Source organism: Teleopsis dalmanni, chromosome 2 (assembly GCF_002237135.1).
Source record: "Teleopsis dalmanni isolate 2A chromosome 2, ASM223713v2, whole genome shotgun sequence".
Taxonomy (NCBI): domain Eukaryota; kingdom Metazoa; phylum Arthropoda; class Insecta; order Diptera; family Diopsidae; genus Teleopsis; species Teleopsis dalmanni.
The window spans coordinates 51,585,638-51,607,081 of NC_051847.1; the positions used below are offsets into that span (position 1 = coordinate 51,585,638).

Consider the following 21,444-nt stretch of genomic DNA (forward strand, 5'->3'; position numbering starts at 1 on the left):
AATAATAATTTTTTAACACTAAAATAATAAATGGAAAAAATAACAAATATGAATAATATGAATAATTAAGAAAAATACATGTTGACAGTTAAATGGAAATTTTGTAGGTACTTCATAGTAGATGAATTTTTAGTCTTAGCAATCATGCGATTTCAGCTGTTTATTAGTTAATTGCTTTCAAAGAAATTGGACTAAATTAACCAGCAGTTTTGTTGTTTTATATGTTATTTGAAAAATAAGCGGTTGTTTTTTGCGATATGCTTACTAAAGATTTTATATGTTCTGTTGTCCCATTTTAGTGTTTGTGCAATTGAATAAAAAAACTTAAAAAGCAATCGTGATAGTATTATATTAAAGTATTGATAAATTACAAGTTTACAATTTTTAAAGTAAACGGTTCATAACTTAAAATTTTTTCAAACAAGTTTAATAAATTGACATTTGAATGACAGTTTCAATTCCATTTCGTACCTCTGAAGTCATAGTAGTTTTTAGTTTTTTCACGACATTTGTGTTATTTACTGGCCATCTATATTTTAATAATATTTAAATAAATAAATTATTGCAGGTAAACTAAATTTAAATTATTGTGAAAAGTTGATGTATATGTGCCGCTAATATATAAGTTAAAACATATTAAAAACATAAATTGTTAAAAAGTTATGTAATTTAATTCATCAATTGAAAATCATTTACAATTGGTAAGAATGTTCTTGGCTTACTACTGATGCTCATTAATGTTTAAATAAATTATAACTTAAAGTTTGTATGTGTGTATAAAATGTAAGCTTAAATAGTAACTGTGTATTCAAAAAATTTGAACTTATTGTGATTATTTTTATTCATTATTATTTACGTTGCCTGTGCTGAATTACAATGCCTTCATAAGATTAATATATAACTCGGTTTTTTTTTTTGGTTACCAACTAGTGTATATACTTTTATAATAATAACGTAAAATGCGTTTTTGAATAATGCTATATATTGTTTTTGTATATTTTAAAGATATTGACTAACTATTATTACTTATAGAACAACAAGTGTCTGTTTTCAATAAACCAATTTGTTATTTTCACTTTCAAAAAAAAAAAAGCGGAAAGATGCCAGAATGCATACAATCTTTAACAAGTCTTCCATAATAATCATGACTTCATTATATATATATATTTATGTAGCACAATATAGAGATCGGTTTATGTTTTATTGATATTTTGACAAATTCCTACCGGTTTATCAATATTATTGAAGTTTACATATATACCGAAAAGCAGACAACTATTTGTTAATATATTATTCTTACTTACTATCCATACTTCTATTAAAAGTTTAATGTTTTCCAATTATGTCTATGTATCATTAATCAAAACACGTTAATCCCTTTGTAAATTAAGCCATATATCTTTTACTTTATTATAGTTTCGGTTATTCTTTTATTTTTAACATGCTACCGATTTTTAATTATAATTTATAAACAATATTGTAGTATTAATTTATGTTGTCAAGGGTAGTTTAGATGGGAGTGGCGGCCTTGTATACCCTTGTAGTTGAGCTCAAATAATAGCCTATTCTGATACTACGGATTAGCATTGTTTATACGCAGACCAGAAAGAAGAACCCGAAATCGACCTCAGCGTACAGATCTCAGTAGAGGATACCGTATCTTTGTAGAAGACTGTTAGTGCACACTTCTATTTGACCTCACTGATGTTGGCTCCATTACAATAGGTTTTAATGTAAATATCATACGAGAAAAGCGATCAACAGACACATCTTAGAGCGAGGAATAGTGTCCAATAGTTATAACTACCTATGCTTTCAAAACTTACTATCCCTTGATTTTTTGACAATGACATTGATAACTAAACAACCTCTATCAGTTAAAAAGGTCTTTATAACCAACCATTGCTATATATCTACCTATTATGTGGATTTATTTCACAAATTTGTCAGTCTAAGTTTTATCTTACTTTGCATTAAACAAAATAAAAGATAAACGCAACATCACAGTTTTTGTTTAAGAAATTATACTACACACAAAGTAAAGCTTCCTGTTTACACACTTCTGAGTGCAATGAAGCTAATATACTGTTTATGCTGATTCAGTTATGATCACTATAGTCAAGCTACACACAACATTCTTTGTTTATTTAATGAACAATGTTGCGCTTATGGTTCCACTTATAGAAATCAACTTAGATAAAAGACACTATATACACTTATCTCAAGAATGCAAATCTCAGCATAATTGGCTTAGTTTGTTTAGCTTTTGCTTGATATTTTCAATTTAGTTCTAGTCAAGCCAACAAACAAAACTGATCGTAGTTTCTGTGTATAGCACACCCAGCTGATTTAAACAATTTTTGTTACGTATAAATCAGTAAATTTTTATTATGCCGCTTTGTCTTTTTGGAACTTTACAGAGCATACCGTAGTTCATTTTTTCAGTTGGCTCCTATATATATCAACTTTAACAATAAAAAAAAAATAATTTTTTGATATTTGAAAGACTTTTATTAAGTTTAACAAAGCGTATTTGTTAATCTAAAAGTTATTTTTAATTGTTCATAATTCTTACATTAAATAATCATTAACTTAATATAACTATAAATAAGAATATTTTAAACCATTTTCCGAACTTTTCTACAATTTTGTAGTAATCAGAACATATAATTCATTACATCAAAAATAAATTTATATTAACTATTTCATTTAACAATCATAAATTATCGTGTATTGATTTTATTTATTAATTTATACGATTAACTATTTAAAATTGTGTTGTATTATGTATACATATTGATATATTTCACAAGACTCCAAATTCTTTTGAATTAAATTGCATATTCTACTTTTAGTTTTAAGCGTTTATTTTAATGTCATTTAAAATGTAAAATATGTAAAAATCTATATTTTATTAATTCGAATTTGAATTATTTTTTATATTGTAAAAATGTAACTCTTAATAAATTTTCATATTTGAAATGTTTACTTCTATGAAAAACTCTTCTCTTCATAATATATATATATATATGGTATATACTTAATTCTATTTAGTTCGTTGATCATAAAAAAATAATTTCTATATGTTAGGTTTGCAATGTGAACCTTCTGCTAATTTTATTATGTAGTTTTGTTGAACTAATCACGTTTTGATTATGTGCATCTATTTATTAAATTTATTAAACACCGTTGCTATGGACACAAAACTAATACATATTTTTATTTAATTTTAATAATACAATAATATAAATATTTCATAAATAAAATTAAATTGACAAAGGAAAAGCAAAAAATACCTTTATACTAATATGGTGATTTAACATGAACAAAATATAAATAAAAATCCTTTAAAATCTCTAAGTACAAAAAAAGAAGAAAAATTTATAGATTTTGCACTTTTATTACATATTAAAATACAATCACAAATACATTAATTTTTATTAAATTAACACTTTATTTTTTGCAAATACTATCAAGTAATTTACTTAATTGATTATTCTATTTAAAATATAATCTTTTTAACCCTCTTTATATTTACTCTTTTTCATTTTTAAACTGAATATTATATTCTTATCAATCTCTTTAACTGTAATGCTCTTTAAGAATAATTTTAAATTTTAATAATTCTAGTAAAATTTTACAAATATAATAAATATTATTTACATTAATCTAATGAACGCCTTCGTTGTGTGCTGGATATGACCGTACGATCCAATACTTCTGTTGACAGTCGTGCTAATAAAGGCAGCTCACGCATTGATACATTAACCGATGGCAGAGGTTCTAGTTTATTTAGTTTTTTCAAAGGTTGCACACTATGCTCAGGAGTAACCGGCATACTTGTTGCATTTGTGCTGGAAGTAATTTTGATTAATGGTCCTTTATTTTGATTAGTGGGCTTTATTGATTCAGCTCCTAAAGAATCGGGTCTTATATTTTGTTGTTGTTTTTGTATATGTTGTTGATTGTTTGCACATTCTTTCAACAACATTAAATGATCCAATTTATTAACTGTAGCATTTAATTCGTGTTCCCACATATCATTTTGCTCTTGTTGTCCATCGCCACCTTCTATTGGACGTACAGCAAGGATTTTGACCTTTTGACGCAACGCTTCGAGATCACTTTCGTCAACAACTTCCATTAAATCATTGCTATCTATATAATCAGCTTCGTTTTCCTCTCCTTCAGAATCGTCCATAGTAGCGAAAGAATTCATTGCATTATTATCTAAATCACTTGAACGATGCGAGAAATTTCCAAGCGAAACTTGGCTGCTTGCAATAGAAGGATAGTCACATTTTTCTAATTCACGTTTAAAGTCTGGCAAAGGCGGTAATGTAGTTAATGTTGGCGAATTTAATTCAGCACCAACACCGGGTTCACGTGGTCCTGGTGGTGGTGCATTCATATCTGAGAAATCGCCACGCTGACGGTGTATGTCATCACTAATGCGTTCAAGATTACGCAAAGCTGTTGCATACGTAGTTTTAGCCGTTTGCACCTGGGCTTGCAACTCCTGTATGCGGTTCTTTTGTGTTTGTAATTGATCTTGACAGATTTGTTTTTCTTCAAAATATGGACGAGCTTTGTTAATGCTGCGACGAAATCGTTCTTCTAGTTGTTGTACCTAAAATAAATAATTGATTACGTTAATGTTAAGAAGAGAGATAAGATTGATATTGTAACTGGAATACCTTTTGTTCAGCAGCGTGAAATATTTTTGTTTGCTCTTGGTGTTCTAGATGGCGATCAGCTTTTTGTTTTTCAGTATCAAAAACTTTTTGAGTAGCATGATTAAGCATTTCCTGCCAAGCGTTGTCGAATGGCCATTCATGGGAGTTGGACATAAAACGCTGTTCTGCTAAGGCTACAGTTTCTTTTGCTGCTGTGTGTATTTCTGAAAAAAAAATATTGTATTATTTGTAAAAAATTTATAACAATATTAGTAATAAAAAAGGCATGGCTTAGACTAGGGTTTCTAAATTGCTGCCTGCTTCATTAACACCAACGGTCAACAAAATATTGTATATTAGCGGTTTACTTAGCATTACTCTAACTTAAAATATGACAAGAAATCTCATCTTTTATTATAAGGTAATTTAGTTAACTGGCAGCTCAGCAATCTTGCTGAGAACAAGTCGTCTTCTGTATAAAATATTTGGTTGGAAATCAATCAAGTAGGGTCTTCACTTGTGGTTAACTGATATTTTGTTCCAATACTAAAGTTTTATGCAACCATTCAGTTTTAATTGTAAATTAGCTGATGCCAAAAATCTGATTTAGATAATCGAGTCGATTGTAGATAATTCAGAATAAATATTTGGTTCGTTAAACTACAGTTTTATATAATTTAATATCAAGATCTTAAATTTAGTTTTCAAAATATTCCACATATTATATATGTCGACAAAGCTTAAAGAAAATAGTTGACTTCTCGGAAATTCGTAATTACGTCCTTTATGCTAGTCCAGGATGAGTTTCCTGCTAAAATCTTCTTGATTTTTAGAAAATTTACTATAACTTTGGATTATAGAAAAGTTATTAAGAGTTGTACGTAATAGATTTCAGGCTTCCTTATAAAATTCCTTCCCTACAGTAGTATCAATTAGCACCCACCCACATCAATATTTGCCTTCATTCCAAACAAACGCCATCCTTCTTACATCCTAAATAAACCTATGTATTTGTCTTTATTTTTTTTCCTTTACACGTCCTTTTAAGTTACTATAACAATAATAGTAAATGTGCTCCGATTTGAATGGTATGGAGATCATCTTTAGATATGGGTCATATACCCTACTGTCATTCGTATTATTACTTTTCATACCTTATATCTATATCTTTAAAATGATTAAATTTAAATAATTGAAGAATATATACCATTGGCTCGTTGAAATTTTACCGCCGCTTTTTGGCATTCAATTTGTGCTTCACGTGCTTTTTCAACGGACTCATAGTAGGGTCTAGCTTTTTCTATACAATTTCCAAGCTTTTTAGATGATAACTTAAGACGACGTGTAGATTCATTTAAGAGTATTCGAAATGTTGAATTTGCCTCCTAGAGAATATATGTTTCAAAAAATGAATAAATTAAATACAATATATGGTAATATATATTTACCTCTAGCTCAATTTCCAACTTATTGATAAGGTCTGTTGCGCTGTTAAGATTCTCAAGTTCTACCTAAAATTATATGTAATAAAAATTTTTAGTATGGCTTGCCTTTAGTGGTCTCATATATCATTATCATATTGATTTATACTTTTTTTTGATACTTTTTTAAATATTCATGTTTAACAATATACTTTATTGACAATTTACTTTCAAACATAATCATATTTATTGTTTTTAATTATTATAAGTTGTTATATAAACAATAAGTTTATAAGTTTATATATTTTAAAACGTTATTAAACATAATATATTTAAAATATATGTTAATAATATACAAATATTTCTTTTCAGTCTTAAAATGGCGGTAAAACCAAATAGGGCGGCGAATGAAAAAAAATATGATTTGGAAAAAATTCCGGTAAGTTTAAAAATAATAAATAAAATAAAAATTTTTTTTTTAATTTAAAACTTTATTTATTTAATGAATTTTATTTTATAAAAAGGCACGAGTAGATCGAGTTAAAGTTAGCGGACTTTTACGCACACATAATGACTATGTTATGAAAGCCGCCGAAGGCCTTTTCAGCGCTAAAAACTTTCAAGATGTTATGCTGGAGTCCATGAAGTAAGTAAAAAACTGTGTAATATTGAAAAAATAATTTTTATATAAACTATTTATTGATAACATATATAATGCAGTGCAAAATCCTATCTGCATGAGCTGGGCATCTTCAAAGACATATATGTGCGTGTCGATATAAGTCGTGGTGAAAATCCTTCCCCAAACGGTTATGAAGTTACTTTTACTGGCAATGAACTATCAAGAGTAGTGGGAACATTTGGCACGGAAGTGGGTCAAAACGAAGGTACATTGCGATCAGAATTAACATTTCCAAATATATTTGGACGTGGCGAAAGTGTTTCATTACAAGGTTCATACAGTAGTACCCGAGCAAATGATGTGACTTTAAAGTTTTGGAAATCATTTTTTCACACGAAATTCATAAAAAATCGACCAGAGTAAGTTTAATTATATGCACTTTCAATGTCAATTTTTTTTGCCGAGACTGATACGACGTCTTTATGACGAAAAGAAACTATTTAAAAGTTAGACGGATTCGTATAGCAAAAAAGACAAGAACAAAATTATCTTTAATTATGGTTTTTTTTTTCAGAATCTCATTTTCAATATTTCGTCGACTAGACCGCATGGATGTTAGTTCATTTCAAACTTCTAATCTAGGCTGTATTGCTGATTTATCTTTACATACATGGTTTCCCTTCAAGGTTGGTATAATATACGGATTATAATTTGAAAATCATTTTGGGTATAATATACGGATTATAATCTATTTTATTTTTTATTACAGTTAACACATTCCTTTCAGTATGAAAGTTCAATACGGGATTTGTCGTTGCTCAACAAAATGGCACCCTTTAAAATACGAGAACATTGTGGTCCTAAATTAGCTTCACTATTACGATATTCTGTAATATTCGATGAACGCGACAATCATGTGTTTCCAACAGAAGGTGTATTAATAAGATCAGTGAATGAATATTCCGGTTTAGGTGGAAATATTGCTTATATGAGCAATAGCACACATGCCGAAGTTAGTTTTCCGATTATTGGTAGCTTAGTTGGACAACTTTGCGGTCGAGTAGGCATTATAAAAGAAACAAAAAATACAACAACTCTACCGATAAATAATTTATTTTATTGTGGAGGTCCACTAACGCTGCGTGGTTTTAAATATGGTGGTGCAGGACCAGTAGAAGAAGGAACACCAATTGGAGCACAGGTATTATTTTATTATACAATTCTTTAATCATATATTCTAACAATAATTTTGTCAAAATCAGACTTATTGGTCGGCTGGTTTACATCTTTGGGCACCTTTACCATTCAATCGAGTCTTTAAAGGATTAGGAGATAACTTTCGAACACACCTCTTCTGCAACGTTGGAAATTTCAATTCATTTTCCTTAGGTAAAATATTACACTTAATATTAAAATATTAAAATAATAATATAATTTTATTTGTTTTATATAGAACGCATGAGAGTTGCCAGCGGTTTGGGTTTAGCATTTAAATTAGGTGACCGAGCACGAATCGAATTAAATTATTGTATACCTTTAAGAAAATATGCCAACGATAGAGTTGAAAAAAACAATTTCCAATTTGGTATCGGTTATGAATTTGTTTAAATATTTTGAAATAGTATATTTTTTGGTATGTAGTGCGTATAAATTGTATATTTTTTTTGACGAAATCAATGCAAACCTAAGGCTTTTAACAAAATTGTAAATAAACTTATTATTTTTAATCCTAAACAATTTTTAAGCTAAATGCTTAATTATAGTTGTTTTTTTTTTTTGTTCCATATTTTTTTAATTGTAATAAATACTTTTTTCTCTTTATTAAATTATACTTTCGTGTTCATATTTTATTTAAAATGTAAACTTTTTTTTAACTATAAATAATTAAAATAAAACAAATTGTTAGATTATGAATACATATTAGACGCATTTATAGCCCGAAACAAATGAAACGCTTATAAATAAAAATGAATTCAATAGTTCTAACCAATTTATAAATACATTGTTAAAATCTGTATATTATATCTGATCTTATCAATTATAATAATTATTTAAATAAATTTAGAAATATTTGTCATTGTTATTTTTTTTTTTTAGTAAGCATTTAAAAGTTGTTTAAATTGTATCTATTAATTCTATACACCATCACATAGAAAGCAATAAATATTTTTAATTTTATAATTAAACCACAAATAAGTTTTATAGAAATAATTATATATGAAAATATAATTGTTAACATTGGATAATTTTAAAAAATAACACAAACTGTTACTTAATAGATTTTATTTGTAATAAAATCTCTACTTTAGATAAATAAATATTTTCTTTAATTTTTAAACTTTATTTTTTATATATTATTAAAACACAATAAAGCATTTTTGGCAATATATGAAAATAAAATGAAAATTATTTTTACTGATACTAAATACCTAAGCATTAATAAAATGTATAACTATGATATTGTAGTTTAAATGCCTAAAATAGTAAAAGTTCGTACGTATGATTTACAAAAAAAAAGAGTTGGAATTAAAACAGCAAGATAATTGAAAAAAAGAAGAGCAGCGAAACGAAGCAAAGGGTAATATCACAGATATAGATTAATCAATGTATCTGACAATACTAGTAATTTCTATATACTAAATTGACCTGGAAAAATGAAGGTCTTATAATAATGGTACTTTAATTGGTGATTTCTATCTTTCTACATATATTCATATCTTTAAGTGTATAGAATCCAAGTTAACACTTCTGTACACTAAGATTCCTAGATCGTTAAAGGAGCATTAGAATGTATAGAAAATGAACAAGAATGTTTTTTGTTTAAAAGATTTAAATAGGTATAAAATATAATGTAAATAATATATAATAAAATTATATATAATAATAATACATATAATAATAATATATATAATAATAATATATATAATAATAATAATATATATATAATAATAATATATATATTTATATATATAATATATATATATATATATAATAATAGATAATAATAGAAATATTAATATTAAATAAATAATAATATATTTATTATAAATATATAAAAAACAAATAAAAAAGTTACTCTTCAAATATTTTCAAAAAGTATAATGAAATAAATTATTTGTTATTTATAAAATTTATATTTTTTTATACTAATTCAATTTTATTACATATTTAATAAAATTATTAAAATTTTAATAATATAAAAAAAAAATGAAATTACTTATTTTATTATAAATTTTGTTTTTTATTATATTTATATTATTATAATTATTATTTTACGGAAATAATTGTAATATAATATTTTAATAATATAATAAAATAAAATAATATGATAAAATAATATAATAAAATAATATAAAAAAATATGATTTTATTAATTAATTAATTTTATTTTATTATATGCCATATTTATTATCATTATTATGCGAAATAAAGAGTGCAATAAGTCATTCATCTTTTTTAGGTGTAAAAATTTATTTAATTTGAGAAAAAGGTTTTTAAAAAATAATTATATAATATATTATAAAATTTATAATAAAAATTAGCATGTGCAAATCTAACAACAAGATTAATTAGTTCTACATTATGAAAATATAACTAAAAAAATATTTAATAAATACATATGTACATTAAAACAAAAAATTGTAATTCGAGGGTTAAAGTAGAAGTGAACCAATGATTTATTTGAGTAAACACTTCCGTGGAGTGATAAACGAAACATTTTTATAGCCCCGAGTGAAATGAAAATTGCATACAGAATACAGCAAAGTCCAAAACAACACTTAGGGCAGCAAATAAATTTCAAATTAAATAGAAGAGGAAAAACTATTTTTTAAAAACTAGACTTTCACTGGTATTGAACCTGCGACCACTAAAATTTTCGTGCACAATTTGCTCACTGCTCAACCAATTGAGCTAACGTGTATACTATTTTGATCGTGCATAATGATAAATTTGTGGCACTCACTTTATGTTGCAATAACAACGCATAAAAGCAGCATGTTGCAATAACAACTTAACAACGCATAACAGCAACATGTTGCAACAAGTGAACATGTCACAACAATTTTCAAACTTGCTTATTGTAATTAAGATGTTTGAACGAACATTTTATTTCACGATCGAACTTTGCGTGAACAAAATGTGAAAATGTGTTTATTTCACGATCCAACTTTGTGTGAACAAAACGCGTGGTTATTTACAATCCAACAAGTCTTGATTCAAACCGAAGATTGATACAAACATGTTTATAATAAACGATTAACAGTTAAAAGAGCAAGTTATTTATTGCACACACAAAAAAGAAATATTTAATTTCTAGAAAAAAAAGGTTAAAGTTTAAAAAGAAGAAAAAAAAAATTAACTTTTTAACTGGTTTTGTGATATGAACAATTATTATTTAGTACAGTTCATATAATTTTATTTTTTCGGTAATTTAAGTTTCCATTCTTCAAACAGTATAACGAATAAGAATAAATTCTTCATATGTATATGAAAACAAAAATTATATATACATATATCAAAATTATATATATTTTTAAAAACACCAAAAATTTATCATATTTTTAATAATAAATTAACACCTGATAAATAATCAATCTCAATTATTAAATAACTGCTTAAAGGTCAGCTACTTATCTGAATTCTTTAAATTAACAACATTTACGAGAAAAACTTGTGACTAAATAATCATTTGGACCTTCAGATCACGTATTTTTCTTGATATGCGTATTCTCGATATAGTAGAAGAAAATTTTTGGAAAATAGTTTAGTAATCTTCAACAGAAGTCGCCACCATAAGAAGACAAGACAATCAAAATTTTTATCTTTACTTTTTTAACATTTCTATATAGCAACTACCAAAGTAAGAATTTTTATCTATCAAAATCACCTGACGGATATTAAGTGATTTTCTTCAACAAGAGACATGCTGAACCATGCTTGTTATGGCCAAATACATAAGTAGGACTATTAAATATTAAACTTTATTAAAAAAGTTGTATGTAGGTATGTAGCCAAAAGACGGATTTGAGAGGCTGAAAAAACCCACGATATCAAAAGACTAGATTTATCTATTCGCTATGACTAGACATTATGTATACATATACATATAAATAATTATCAATAAATCATATACATAATTAAATAGTAAACAAATGTATATTCGACATAACTTTTAAACTAAAATCTCCTCCAGGTGTAGATATAGTACATCGGTTATGCAAATTGATACAGAGGTTTAGGAGTCTATTTGTTATGATCAATAAATAAATAAATTTAAATTTAATTTTGATTGAATGGTAAATAAAAGTATAGGCGACACAACATACTTTCTGAAAGCCCTCCCTGTCAAGTAAATTTCTGGTTACGGAACTGACATATGTAAATATACTATAATGATTATGCAGTTCGATTCAGCGTTTTAGGATTCTATTTGGTACGGGGTAAAAAAAAAAATAACTAAATTTTAATGTATAATATATTCATACATATGTACAAGGATTAGGCGATTGAAGTGTTACCAACTACACTCAGGTATATTTGTTGTCATATTGCCAACTACGTGAAATTCATACCAATGCCAGCTGTTTATATTGTTTACAAGCTACCACAAGCATTTCTTCTAAGTTTTAATAGAACAAAAGCTATACCAAATGGAATTCAGACCTAATAGTGTGATTGCGTTATTTTTGGCTTATTGTTCGTGAGCTCAAACATCTCAAAGTGAATAAAATGTTTGTGTATCGTACCATAATTCGTTATAATAGTACAGGCCCTCGTTTTCATCGACCCTCTGGTGTTAAAGTTAATGCGATTTATTATCGGGAAAATATTTTGGAAATTGGTTTAATGCTGTGGGCATGTAAATATTTCGGTCGTAAACCATGTATGTCCCAACAAGACTCGACACCGGCTCATAAACCTCGTGTGAACCAAGAATGGTTAAAAAATCATGTTTCACACTTCATTTTGTCTACACAATGACTTTCGAAATCGCTAGATACAAATACGATGGTCTATTCCAAGGTGAAGACTAAAAATATATCAGTATGGATGCACCAAATAAAACCATTGTTCAGAAATGTGCCAAACTACCGGAAGATCATTTCGTGAAGCATGCAACTCATTTTTTAATTCGTTTGAAGAGTATACTCAAGGCAAAAAGTGGCCACATTGGGGTAGAGTAAGTGGATTCTGAAATTTTGATTATTTTCACAAATTTTTGTAGTTTGAATCAATAAAAAATATTTCACACAAAAAAGATATGGTCACTTGAATAGGTAACACTTCAATCGCCTAAACCTGTACATATACCGATTTATTTTTACTAAATTTCTTTTTTAAATATTTACAAAAGAAAAGACAAAACAACGTAATTATTTCAACCTGACATTGATATTTATATTAAAAAATATTGTGTGAACTTCCTGTTTGAAAATCTTACTTCACATATTTAATAGATTTCTTTATAGTCTAATTACATTACAATTTTCTAATTTGAGTCATCAATGCATTTAAAAAAGTATTTTACAATGCTAAATAAATTGTTTTCGGATCAAAAAAACTATAAAAGTTCATAAATAGTAGTATGAACTTTATTTCGCATAGATGAAAACCGACCGCTTAATCATTGGAACCGACTTTAAAGGAGAATTAAATTACATGGGATTTTTTCAATAATAATAACAATTAAATAAGTAATATATATAATATACACACACATACATATGTATATTATATTAACAATAGCAAACTATTTAAAAATTTACTTAACCATGCATTTTTTCTCTACTTGAGAGACAGCGGCATTGTCAGTTGTCGTCAATCACATGACGTGCGGCCATAATCGCAACAAACTGTTTAGCGTTGCTGGTGCTAGACGCGGGCAGGCACGAATTGTGCGTTTTTGCGTTTGTCCGTCTCTACAAATGCGAAAATGTATGCATGTTTGTAAGATATTACGGAATTTCCAATGTTACAAGGCGCTAAGCTAAGGTGGTTTTTGAGTTAAAAATAATTAAATTTGATTTGTATAAATCTATAAATGTGAAAAATAGTTTAACGTTCATGCGAAAGTGTGACAATCTTATTATTGTTCCTAATTAACAAAACTCACTGACTTGCCAGACAAACATATATGTATGTACATACATAATTCACGATACGTTCACGATTTATTTAAATACAAATTAACGGATATTTTTTAAAGCCTGGTACATAGCCCAAAAGCGAGTCGGTGATGTTATTATGCCGGCATGAATGCATTCTTGCACGCACTGGCGAACAAAATGTTGGTATCACTGGCGGGCAAAACATCACGGTAGACTGAAATTAATTGATCGTTTCAAGAGTAAAAATCGTTTTACAAAACAAAAGCTTCATGTCGGTATTTTAACATATTTATATACAATACGGTTATAGTTAATCTATCCCAAATGTTTTTAATGGAATGCACTATATTAGAATTATAACTAGAACGAAACTTAAATTCACAGTTATTTATTTGGATTTCATTATGTATTGTTTGAAAGTTTCTATTGTTAAAGTCGAGTTCGAGAGAATAAGGCAGAAACATGTTTCAAATCTTGAAAACCATGTTAATCTGCTGGTAAGGTCTCTTGCTAATACAATAAATTCCTCTAGACTGAAATTGAATGATAGATGATGATATTAGGATGATAGATCCTACTTTCCCAAAGGTTATGCTGTTTACTTCAACTTATGCGCCGTGATATCTGGTAAATAAGCCCTGGCTACTTATTCAGAGGCCCCTTAAAATAATTTATAATTTATTTTTGTATGTATATATATTTAAAATAATTTATAATGTAATGTTATTAATTTTTAAGATTCTAAAAGCGGTTTAATAAAGACACATTGTTAATTTAAAAAAAAATTTATGTATTGTACTTGTAATTTAGGACTTTTTTTGTTTTTCAAATTTTAAAAAATTAAATATAAGAGATAATATAATGAATTAAAATGAATTTAGCTGCAAGTTAAGTATTCCATCTATAATAATTTTTGTTAATTAAAAATCAGAGTAAAAACGGAGTAAAAACAATGTTAAAGTACAATATACTGCTCGCTGTGTTCGTCACCGTACGTATATATGAGAGGGGTCTAAAAATTATTTATAATTTTTGTTAACTTTAAGAAAGCAAAACAATTATAGAAACATATATACATTCTTAGTATTATATACTAAAGTAACAAAGAAATGGTATATAGGAACCCACACAAAGAAATTGCGCATTCTTTTTCATACTCATTGCAGAAATTCTGGAAACTTACATGAAAAAGTAACTAATAAGCAATTTTTCTGTGAATGCTCAGCTCTGTACTTCAGAAGAAACAGGTTTTTATAGTACTTTTTTGACAGATTATCAGACTGTTCATCTGTAAGAACGAAAGGCCTATTAGCAAATTGGCGAAAAATCGCTAATTGAGGCCAGCGAAAAGGTATCTGTTGATCTATCACTGCAACCAACCAACAAAGAAATGGGATTAGAGACGATACTCAAGTGGTTTTAAGGGTCTAATATGCTAAATAAATTCATAATTTTCCAATTATTAATATTCAATTACCAAATTAATATATTATTAAGCTTTAATAGTTTTTTCATATAAATTTTAATGAAGTACATTAACTTAATCAACAGCACATTACGATCTATTAGATTTATTATACCGCAGATAACCAAAAGTTAAGAAAATAGCCTCTTCTAAGACAAAGTTCATTACATTGAATCGCAATTTATTTTAAAAATTAAACTTTTCTAAATTGCGGTAGTTGGAGTAAGAAGGCGAAGAGGTAGACCTTGTCCTCGCTGGAGCGATCAAGTTGAGAAAGCACTAATCGCACTTGATGTACGAGACTGGAAGACGGCGGCTGGAGAGATATACTGAGTCAGACCGAAGTAATTGGATTTACTTTCTGAGCTGATACACATTTTGAATTTTTGCATGACTAAAATGAAATAACATAACTAAATAAAAAAGTTTTGCACTTTTATTCTTTCTGAACGATGGTTTAACGGTCAAATTTGAAATAAAATGTGTGTGCGTCACAATCATGTTCAGATTAGATTTGTATAATAAGAGACCACCATTATAAATTGTAGATCGTCAATTCTAAGCAGATTATTTTAGTATCCACATAATAATATAACAAAATCTGGTAAAATTGAAGTTATTCAGACGATATAACAACATCATTCTTTAATCCGGCGATATAACATATTTCTAACGTCTTTCTTACTTCTTTGTAGTTAAACGAATTAATGGCATGCATTTAATCAGAATAATTTGAATGGCACACATTATCAGTAGATTATCTAAATTCATTACTCATAGTTGTAATATAAAATTAATTATGTGTGTACTTTCTTTTTTAATTTTAGATAGCATTAATTAACACTAATTTTAAGTTTTTATTTAAAAATTAAAAATGACTTTTGTTTATTTCTTATGGTAAATTGTAGGCCATTATAAAAATAAAGTATCATAAAAGTTGCTCTGTAAAAACAAATTGCTATGACCCGATGGAATTACAGTCTTCAAGTAGTACTCGTATCTATACGGCAAATCCACATGCTCGGCAGCACGCACAACAGATTTGAAGGAGCAAAACTCACGTTTCAACAGAATCTCATCGATAGGTACAACTGTAACCACATGACCCAATGTTCCCTTGGGAACACAATAGAATGAAGAAGAAGTAGGTTTACTTACAGCTCAATGTATTTTAGGTCATCATGCTAGGAGACTAAAACTCCCTTTCAACTAGTATACCTGCTGCAATTGTGTAGAGGACGATGAAAGTATTTCCCTTATAACTTTAGGAACTTTCTTCTTTGAGGATCTTAATGAACTGCAAGACCTCCCACTTCTGAATAGCATTATAAGCTTTGTTTAAGGTTCTAAGTGGTTCTTACCTTTGAGTTTTTAATTATATGGTAACTCAATGAGCCTATAGGCATAAGTGTATAGCCGGTATAACCTAACTTACATAGAAATTGTTAGACTCTATAAATTAGTCTGCTAATTCTAGTACATATCAAGGTACCAAATATATGAACGAATACTGACAAGCAGTATTCGACTTAACTATAATATATGTATACATTAATATAAACAATAGTTCAAGTGCCAATTAACAGCATCAAAAAAGTAAGAGAAATAAACAATAAAAATAAAAATTAATTTAGAGTAAAAGAAAACTCTATATTTCAATATTGAAACTAATGGCCATTTATTATAAAAATATTGCAGAAAAACTAATATCTTTCAGTTTTATTTATATAAATTTTACTACCTTCATTTATTTATCAAAAAATTGATTAAGGTAAAAATACTTTTTCAAATGCGGATGTTCAAAGTCAGAAAATGCATTTTTGGATTTAATTATATTATTGTGATATTATGGATATTACGAAATATTATGGAAGTCAATAACACTGACATTTACTGCTTTCTTTTTTAATTTAAAGTTATAATTAAATAACATAAATACGATATAATGTGTATTATAATTTAATTTAATTGTAAATTAATCTCGCATATTTACATTAACAATTAACAAAAAAAAATAATTTTTTTCTTATGATTTATGTTTTTAAAAAAATCAATTGTCTTATTTCCGTTCCAGAAAAGTGTGAAAAAAAATTAAATTAAATCACCTGTACAACATTGAATGTCATTACTCATTCCAAAATTTAATGAGTAAACAAATAAATTTAATCTTAACTATTAATTTTTTTTATGTTGTAGCAATTAATGTAAAATTACATGCTCTTGACTTTTAATTGCTGGTTGTTGTTGTTGTTGCTTTTCTTTTAATTGTAATTTTACCTGAATTCGCGGGTCCAGCTCGCATTCTTCAGCCGACATTTTATGAGTTTATATAATGCAAATATAAATATTTTGTTTTTTATATATTTTAAAGCAATTAATTATTGTTAAAAATTTTGTTTTGACAGAAGAATTTATTTTTAAAAATATATTTTTGATTTACACATTTCGCTGACAGAAATAAATTATTGAAATTACTTTCTTTGCACACTGTTTCGCTCTCACGCAAAGCTTATTAAATAATTTTGTATGGAATTATCGACTGCGTTATTTATTATTTTAATTACAATTATAAAATACTATTATTATAGGTTATAGTTTTAGATGAGATATTTATTTTAAACATATATATATATTAACAAAACTACACTTAAATTGAACTTATTTACTAATCTATTCAAAATTTTGTCATCAAATCCAACTTCGCCCGAGACGAACGACGCAACAACAAACGAAACTGCGAATTACGAAAACAAGTCAAAATAAAATATTTTGAAAGCAGTGATACCAACTTCAAGTTATAATGTGCACAGTGGGAGATGGAGATTATTTTTTATTTTATTTTTACAATAATGCGCCAAACTACACTAAAGTGAGTGTATAGCACAAGCACTTCTTATATAAAGTTAAAAGATATTTTATTTCCCTGGCTATTGTTTTATAAAATATTCATATAAAATAAATAAACGTAATTTTGATTCTAATTTTGTTCAATCTTAGACAAAAATTAAGTTAGACTTAGGTCTTTATCGTTTTTAGTTACAAAATCAAGTTAATATTATAATACAACTACATAAAAAAACCGAAAATAAAAATGATGATTGGATTGTAATTTCTGTAAATTCAAGTTGATATTAAATTAATAATTCACAATATTGTAATTGCGAATAATTGTAATGAGGAGAAGGAAACAGAATATGTCCCATGCAACTGGACAGCGGCGGCAAGATGTAGACTCGACTACCTTGAAAGCGGGATCTTAGTCCCAAATCAAATAGGTAAAATTAAGCCCACAGCAATTATGAGATTTATAAATAATGTAGAATTGTTTTAGTTGGGCTTTTAGGCGCACAATAGAACATTTAGGTCGGGGTGCATTCATAGCCTATTATTTAATAATAATAAATTAAAGCAAAACAAAATATAATATTAACATTGGTGTATTCGGAAAAATCAAAATATGGCAAAAAACAGCAAGTCAGTCATTTACTATAAAATCTACAATACTAAAGCTAAAGAGAGAGAGAGAGAGAGAGTATATTACAATAAATACTGTGTTATGTAGTACAAATAATAAATAGTCCTGTGCTTGTTACTTTGTTTAAAAATTGATTTTAAAAAATATTTTTGATAAATTGTGTAATTAATATGTTCAACCTTACCTATATAGTGGTATATTTAATCCAATATTTTAATTGTAAGCCTGATGTGTATTTATTGCAATTTAAATAAATAAGTTAGAGGTCAATCAAAAAAGTTTAAAGCAAAACAAACATTATTTTTAATGTTAAATGGGTAAACTTTATTTTATGTTTTATATGTATAATTTTAATTTAATTATTACTTATGTCTACAATACATAAACCTACTTAAAAAAGTCTTGGATAGATTTAATCATGTTCCATTTCATTATTTTCTAATTCTTCATAGATAACGTTAAAAATTTTTCGCTTTAAACGTAGTAACTTTTCATGTGGGAGATTGGCTTCTTTGACTTCTTCTGCCAGTGATCTAAAATAGGTTGAAATACTATCTTCTTCTTGTGAACGCATCCAAACACAAGTTTCTTGAATACTTAAAGTTGCAGTTTCCAAAAATTTCTTGAAGTCATCGGTAGTATTATTCTATATAATATTAATTTATTAATTAAATTTCAAAGATACTACATTATTATCCTTACTGTTGGTTTAATTTTTTTTGGCTTTTTGTCGCTTTGTGATGATTCTTCCTCAATTATAAATTCATTGAAATACTCCTCATCATCGGCTTTCTCCCATTTGCTAATTTAAATAACACGAGTTAATAAAATAATTTTTTTAAATATATTATTCTGCTGATTTTATGATACATACTTTCGAATTTTTGGTATATCATCAAGAAATTGCAGCTGGTAGTAACATTTCCATTTTCTTTTCTTACTAGCAGCACTGGATGGTGATTTCTGCTCAGATCTCTTGATAAAAAAGTAATAATCTCGTAAGTTTTTCCATTTTTTTTGAGCATTTTCACCTAAAATATATATTGCATTTATTTATTGTTTTTAGTATACAGAAAAAAAAAATCAGTATAAACATTTTGGCGAAAAATAAAAAAATGTTTTCAATTTTGGCGAAAAATAAGACTAATATTTTTTGTCAAAATGCGAAACTGTTATTTATAATACTATTATATATAGCATAAACTATTATACTAATCAATCTTACTTGTTATATTTAAATTCGAAGCTATTGACCGCCAGGTTATGTCTTTATATTTTGTGTTTCGATAGTTTCGGCTCTTCGAATTATATAAACAATCATGCTTGCGTACTGCTTTAATTAATTGCTCTTCTAACTTCTCTTCCATTTTTTCTGTCTAAATTTTATAAATTTTTAGGATTTCAATATATGTATGCTATAAACATATTACTTACCATTTTAATTCAAGTTGTATAACTAACAAAATAAAAAAAATTGCTAAAATTACATATACGTTATTTATATTTAAACTTTTTATAAATTTTATTAAATCAGAAGAGAAAAAAGAAATTATGCTTTAAGTATGTTTCACACAAATAAAAACAAAATTAATAAAAAATTAACGTATCCCGCAACTGAAAATTGTTACACTTTGCAATGACGTTAAAATTATTGAATCCAGATGGCATCTCCAATAAAAATTATTGGCTCTCGTATCGCGCACAGAAAAATATATTTTTCTGTGTTTTAGTAAAGTAAAGAATTATTTTACATAAATGATTGTCACCTGTTTTATTTTATATAAGTTAATATTTTATTTTCAAATTTCTTATTTAAATAGATTATAACAAATTCGGATTACGAAAAATTGACAATTCCGAACAACACTGCGATTATCGCCGAACTATTTTACTCGCATTGAATGTGCGTTACATGCGAGAACAAGTCAAAACTGAAATATAAGAGAAATATCGCAAACCAACAGTCGTTGGAATCATTCGAAATATGCGCTTTTTCTTATGGATATTTGTTTTTGTTTACTTATTCTTGTTTGTGCCAGTATTTAGATGTATTTATATAATATATAATATTAAATATTATATTTTGTGGTATAAATTTACTTTACTTGAATAAATAAATATAAATATGTATTTTAACATTGTGACTAATATGTCATGAATAAGTAAATGTATTCATTATTAAAAGAAAACAATTATTATATTGTATTATTACAAATATCTTATTATTTATATTACTTATTATAACTTAAGTATATTGCTTATTACTTATTAATTATACTAAGATATATTAGCACACTGTTTATACTGCTCTAAATAAAAAATGATGTCTATTTTTTATCCGTTTCATGTTTCCTCGTCATTTTTTAATGTTTCGCCGATCTAATTATTATTATATGGTTTTAAAAATTAAATTCGTTTTTTATTACTTTATCTACATTCATCAGAAAATTATCTTTTCCTATATATTACTTCATTTAAAATAAATCTACAGAAATTTCATATATCATAATAATTTCATAAATCTTATCTAAAGAAAATATTGTACATATTCAGTATAGCGAATACCTAATATAATGAAGGATAAAATCATATCAATTAATATTGAAATAGAGTATGAGAAAAGTGCATAAAGGAGAATATCTTTCTCTGAAGTAACATCTATATCGATCTGTAAAT

The 21,444-nt window shown here is 26.7% G+C and overlaps 4 protein-coding genes across 5 annotated transcripts in view; 1 reads left to right on the forward strand and 3 right to left on the reverse strand.

Moving 5' to 3' along the window:
• Positions 1-21,444, reverse strand: part of LOC119682433 (SAM50-like protein CG7639) — a 246,151-nt gene that overhangs the window by 135,909 nt on the left and 88,798 nt on the right. The gene's annotated exons all lie outside the window — the stretch shown is intronic.
• Positions 533-8,428, forward strand: LOC119682432 (SAM50-like protein CG7639). Of its 2 annotated transcripts, none has more exons than XM_038095878.1 (8): positions 533-568; positions 6,470-6,536; positions 6,622-6,743; positions 6,818-7,138; positions 7,294-7,405; positions 7,489-7,920; positions 7,982-8,108; positions 8,173-8,428. In XM_038095878.1, the coding sequence occupies exons 2-8, from the start codon at positions 6,477-6,479 to the stop codon at positions 8,325-8,327; spliced, it is 1,329 nt and encodes a 442-aa protein (XP_037951806.1). In that variant the 5' UTR covers positions 533-568; positions 6,470-6,476; the 3' UTR covers positions 8,328-8,428. The 2 variants fall into 2 exon arrangements, with proteins under 2 accessions (XP_037951806.1, XP_037951805.1); XM_038095877.1 differs by lacking the exon at positions 533-568 and adding an exon at positions 598-701.
• Positions 3,528-18,022, reverse strand: LOC119682430 (SH3 domain-binding protein 5 homolog). Its single transcript, XM_038095875.1, has 5 exons — positions 17,571-18,022; positions 6,125-6,187; positions 5,884-6,061; positions 4,698-4,900; positions 3,528-4,630 (listed from the first exon to the last, which is right to left on the reverse strand). The coding sequence occupies exons 1-5, from the start codon at positions 17,607-17,609 to the stop codon at positions 3,665-3,667; spliced, it is 1,449 nt and encodes a 482-aa protein (XP_037951803.1). The 5' UTR covers positions 17,610-18,022; the 3' UTR covers positions 3,528-3,664.
• On the reverse strand, positions 19,097-20,693 carry LOC119682438. Its single transcript, XM_038095883.1, has 6 exons — positions 20,535-20,693; positions 20,203-20,245; positions 19,994-20,144; positions 19,643-19,799; positions 19,471-19,570; positions 19,097-19,414 (listed from the first exon to the last, which is right to left on the reverse strand). Exons 2-6 carry the CDS (start codon positions 20,203-20,205, stop codon positions 19,181-19,183), a joined length of 645 nt encoding a protein of 214 aa, XP_037951811.1. The 5' UTR covers positions 20,206-20,245; positions 20,535-20,693; the 3' UTR covers positions 19,097-19,180.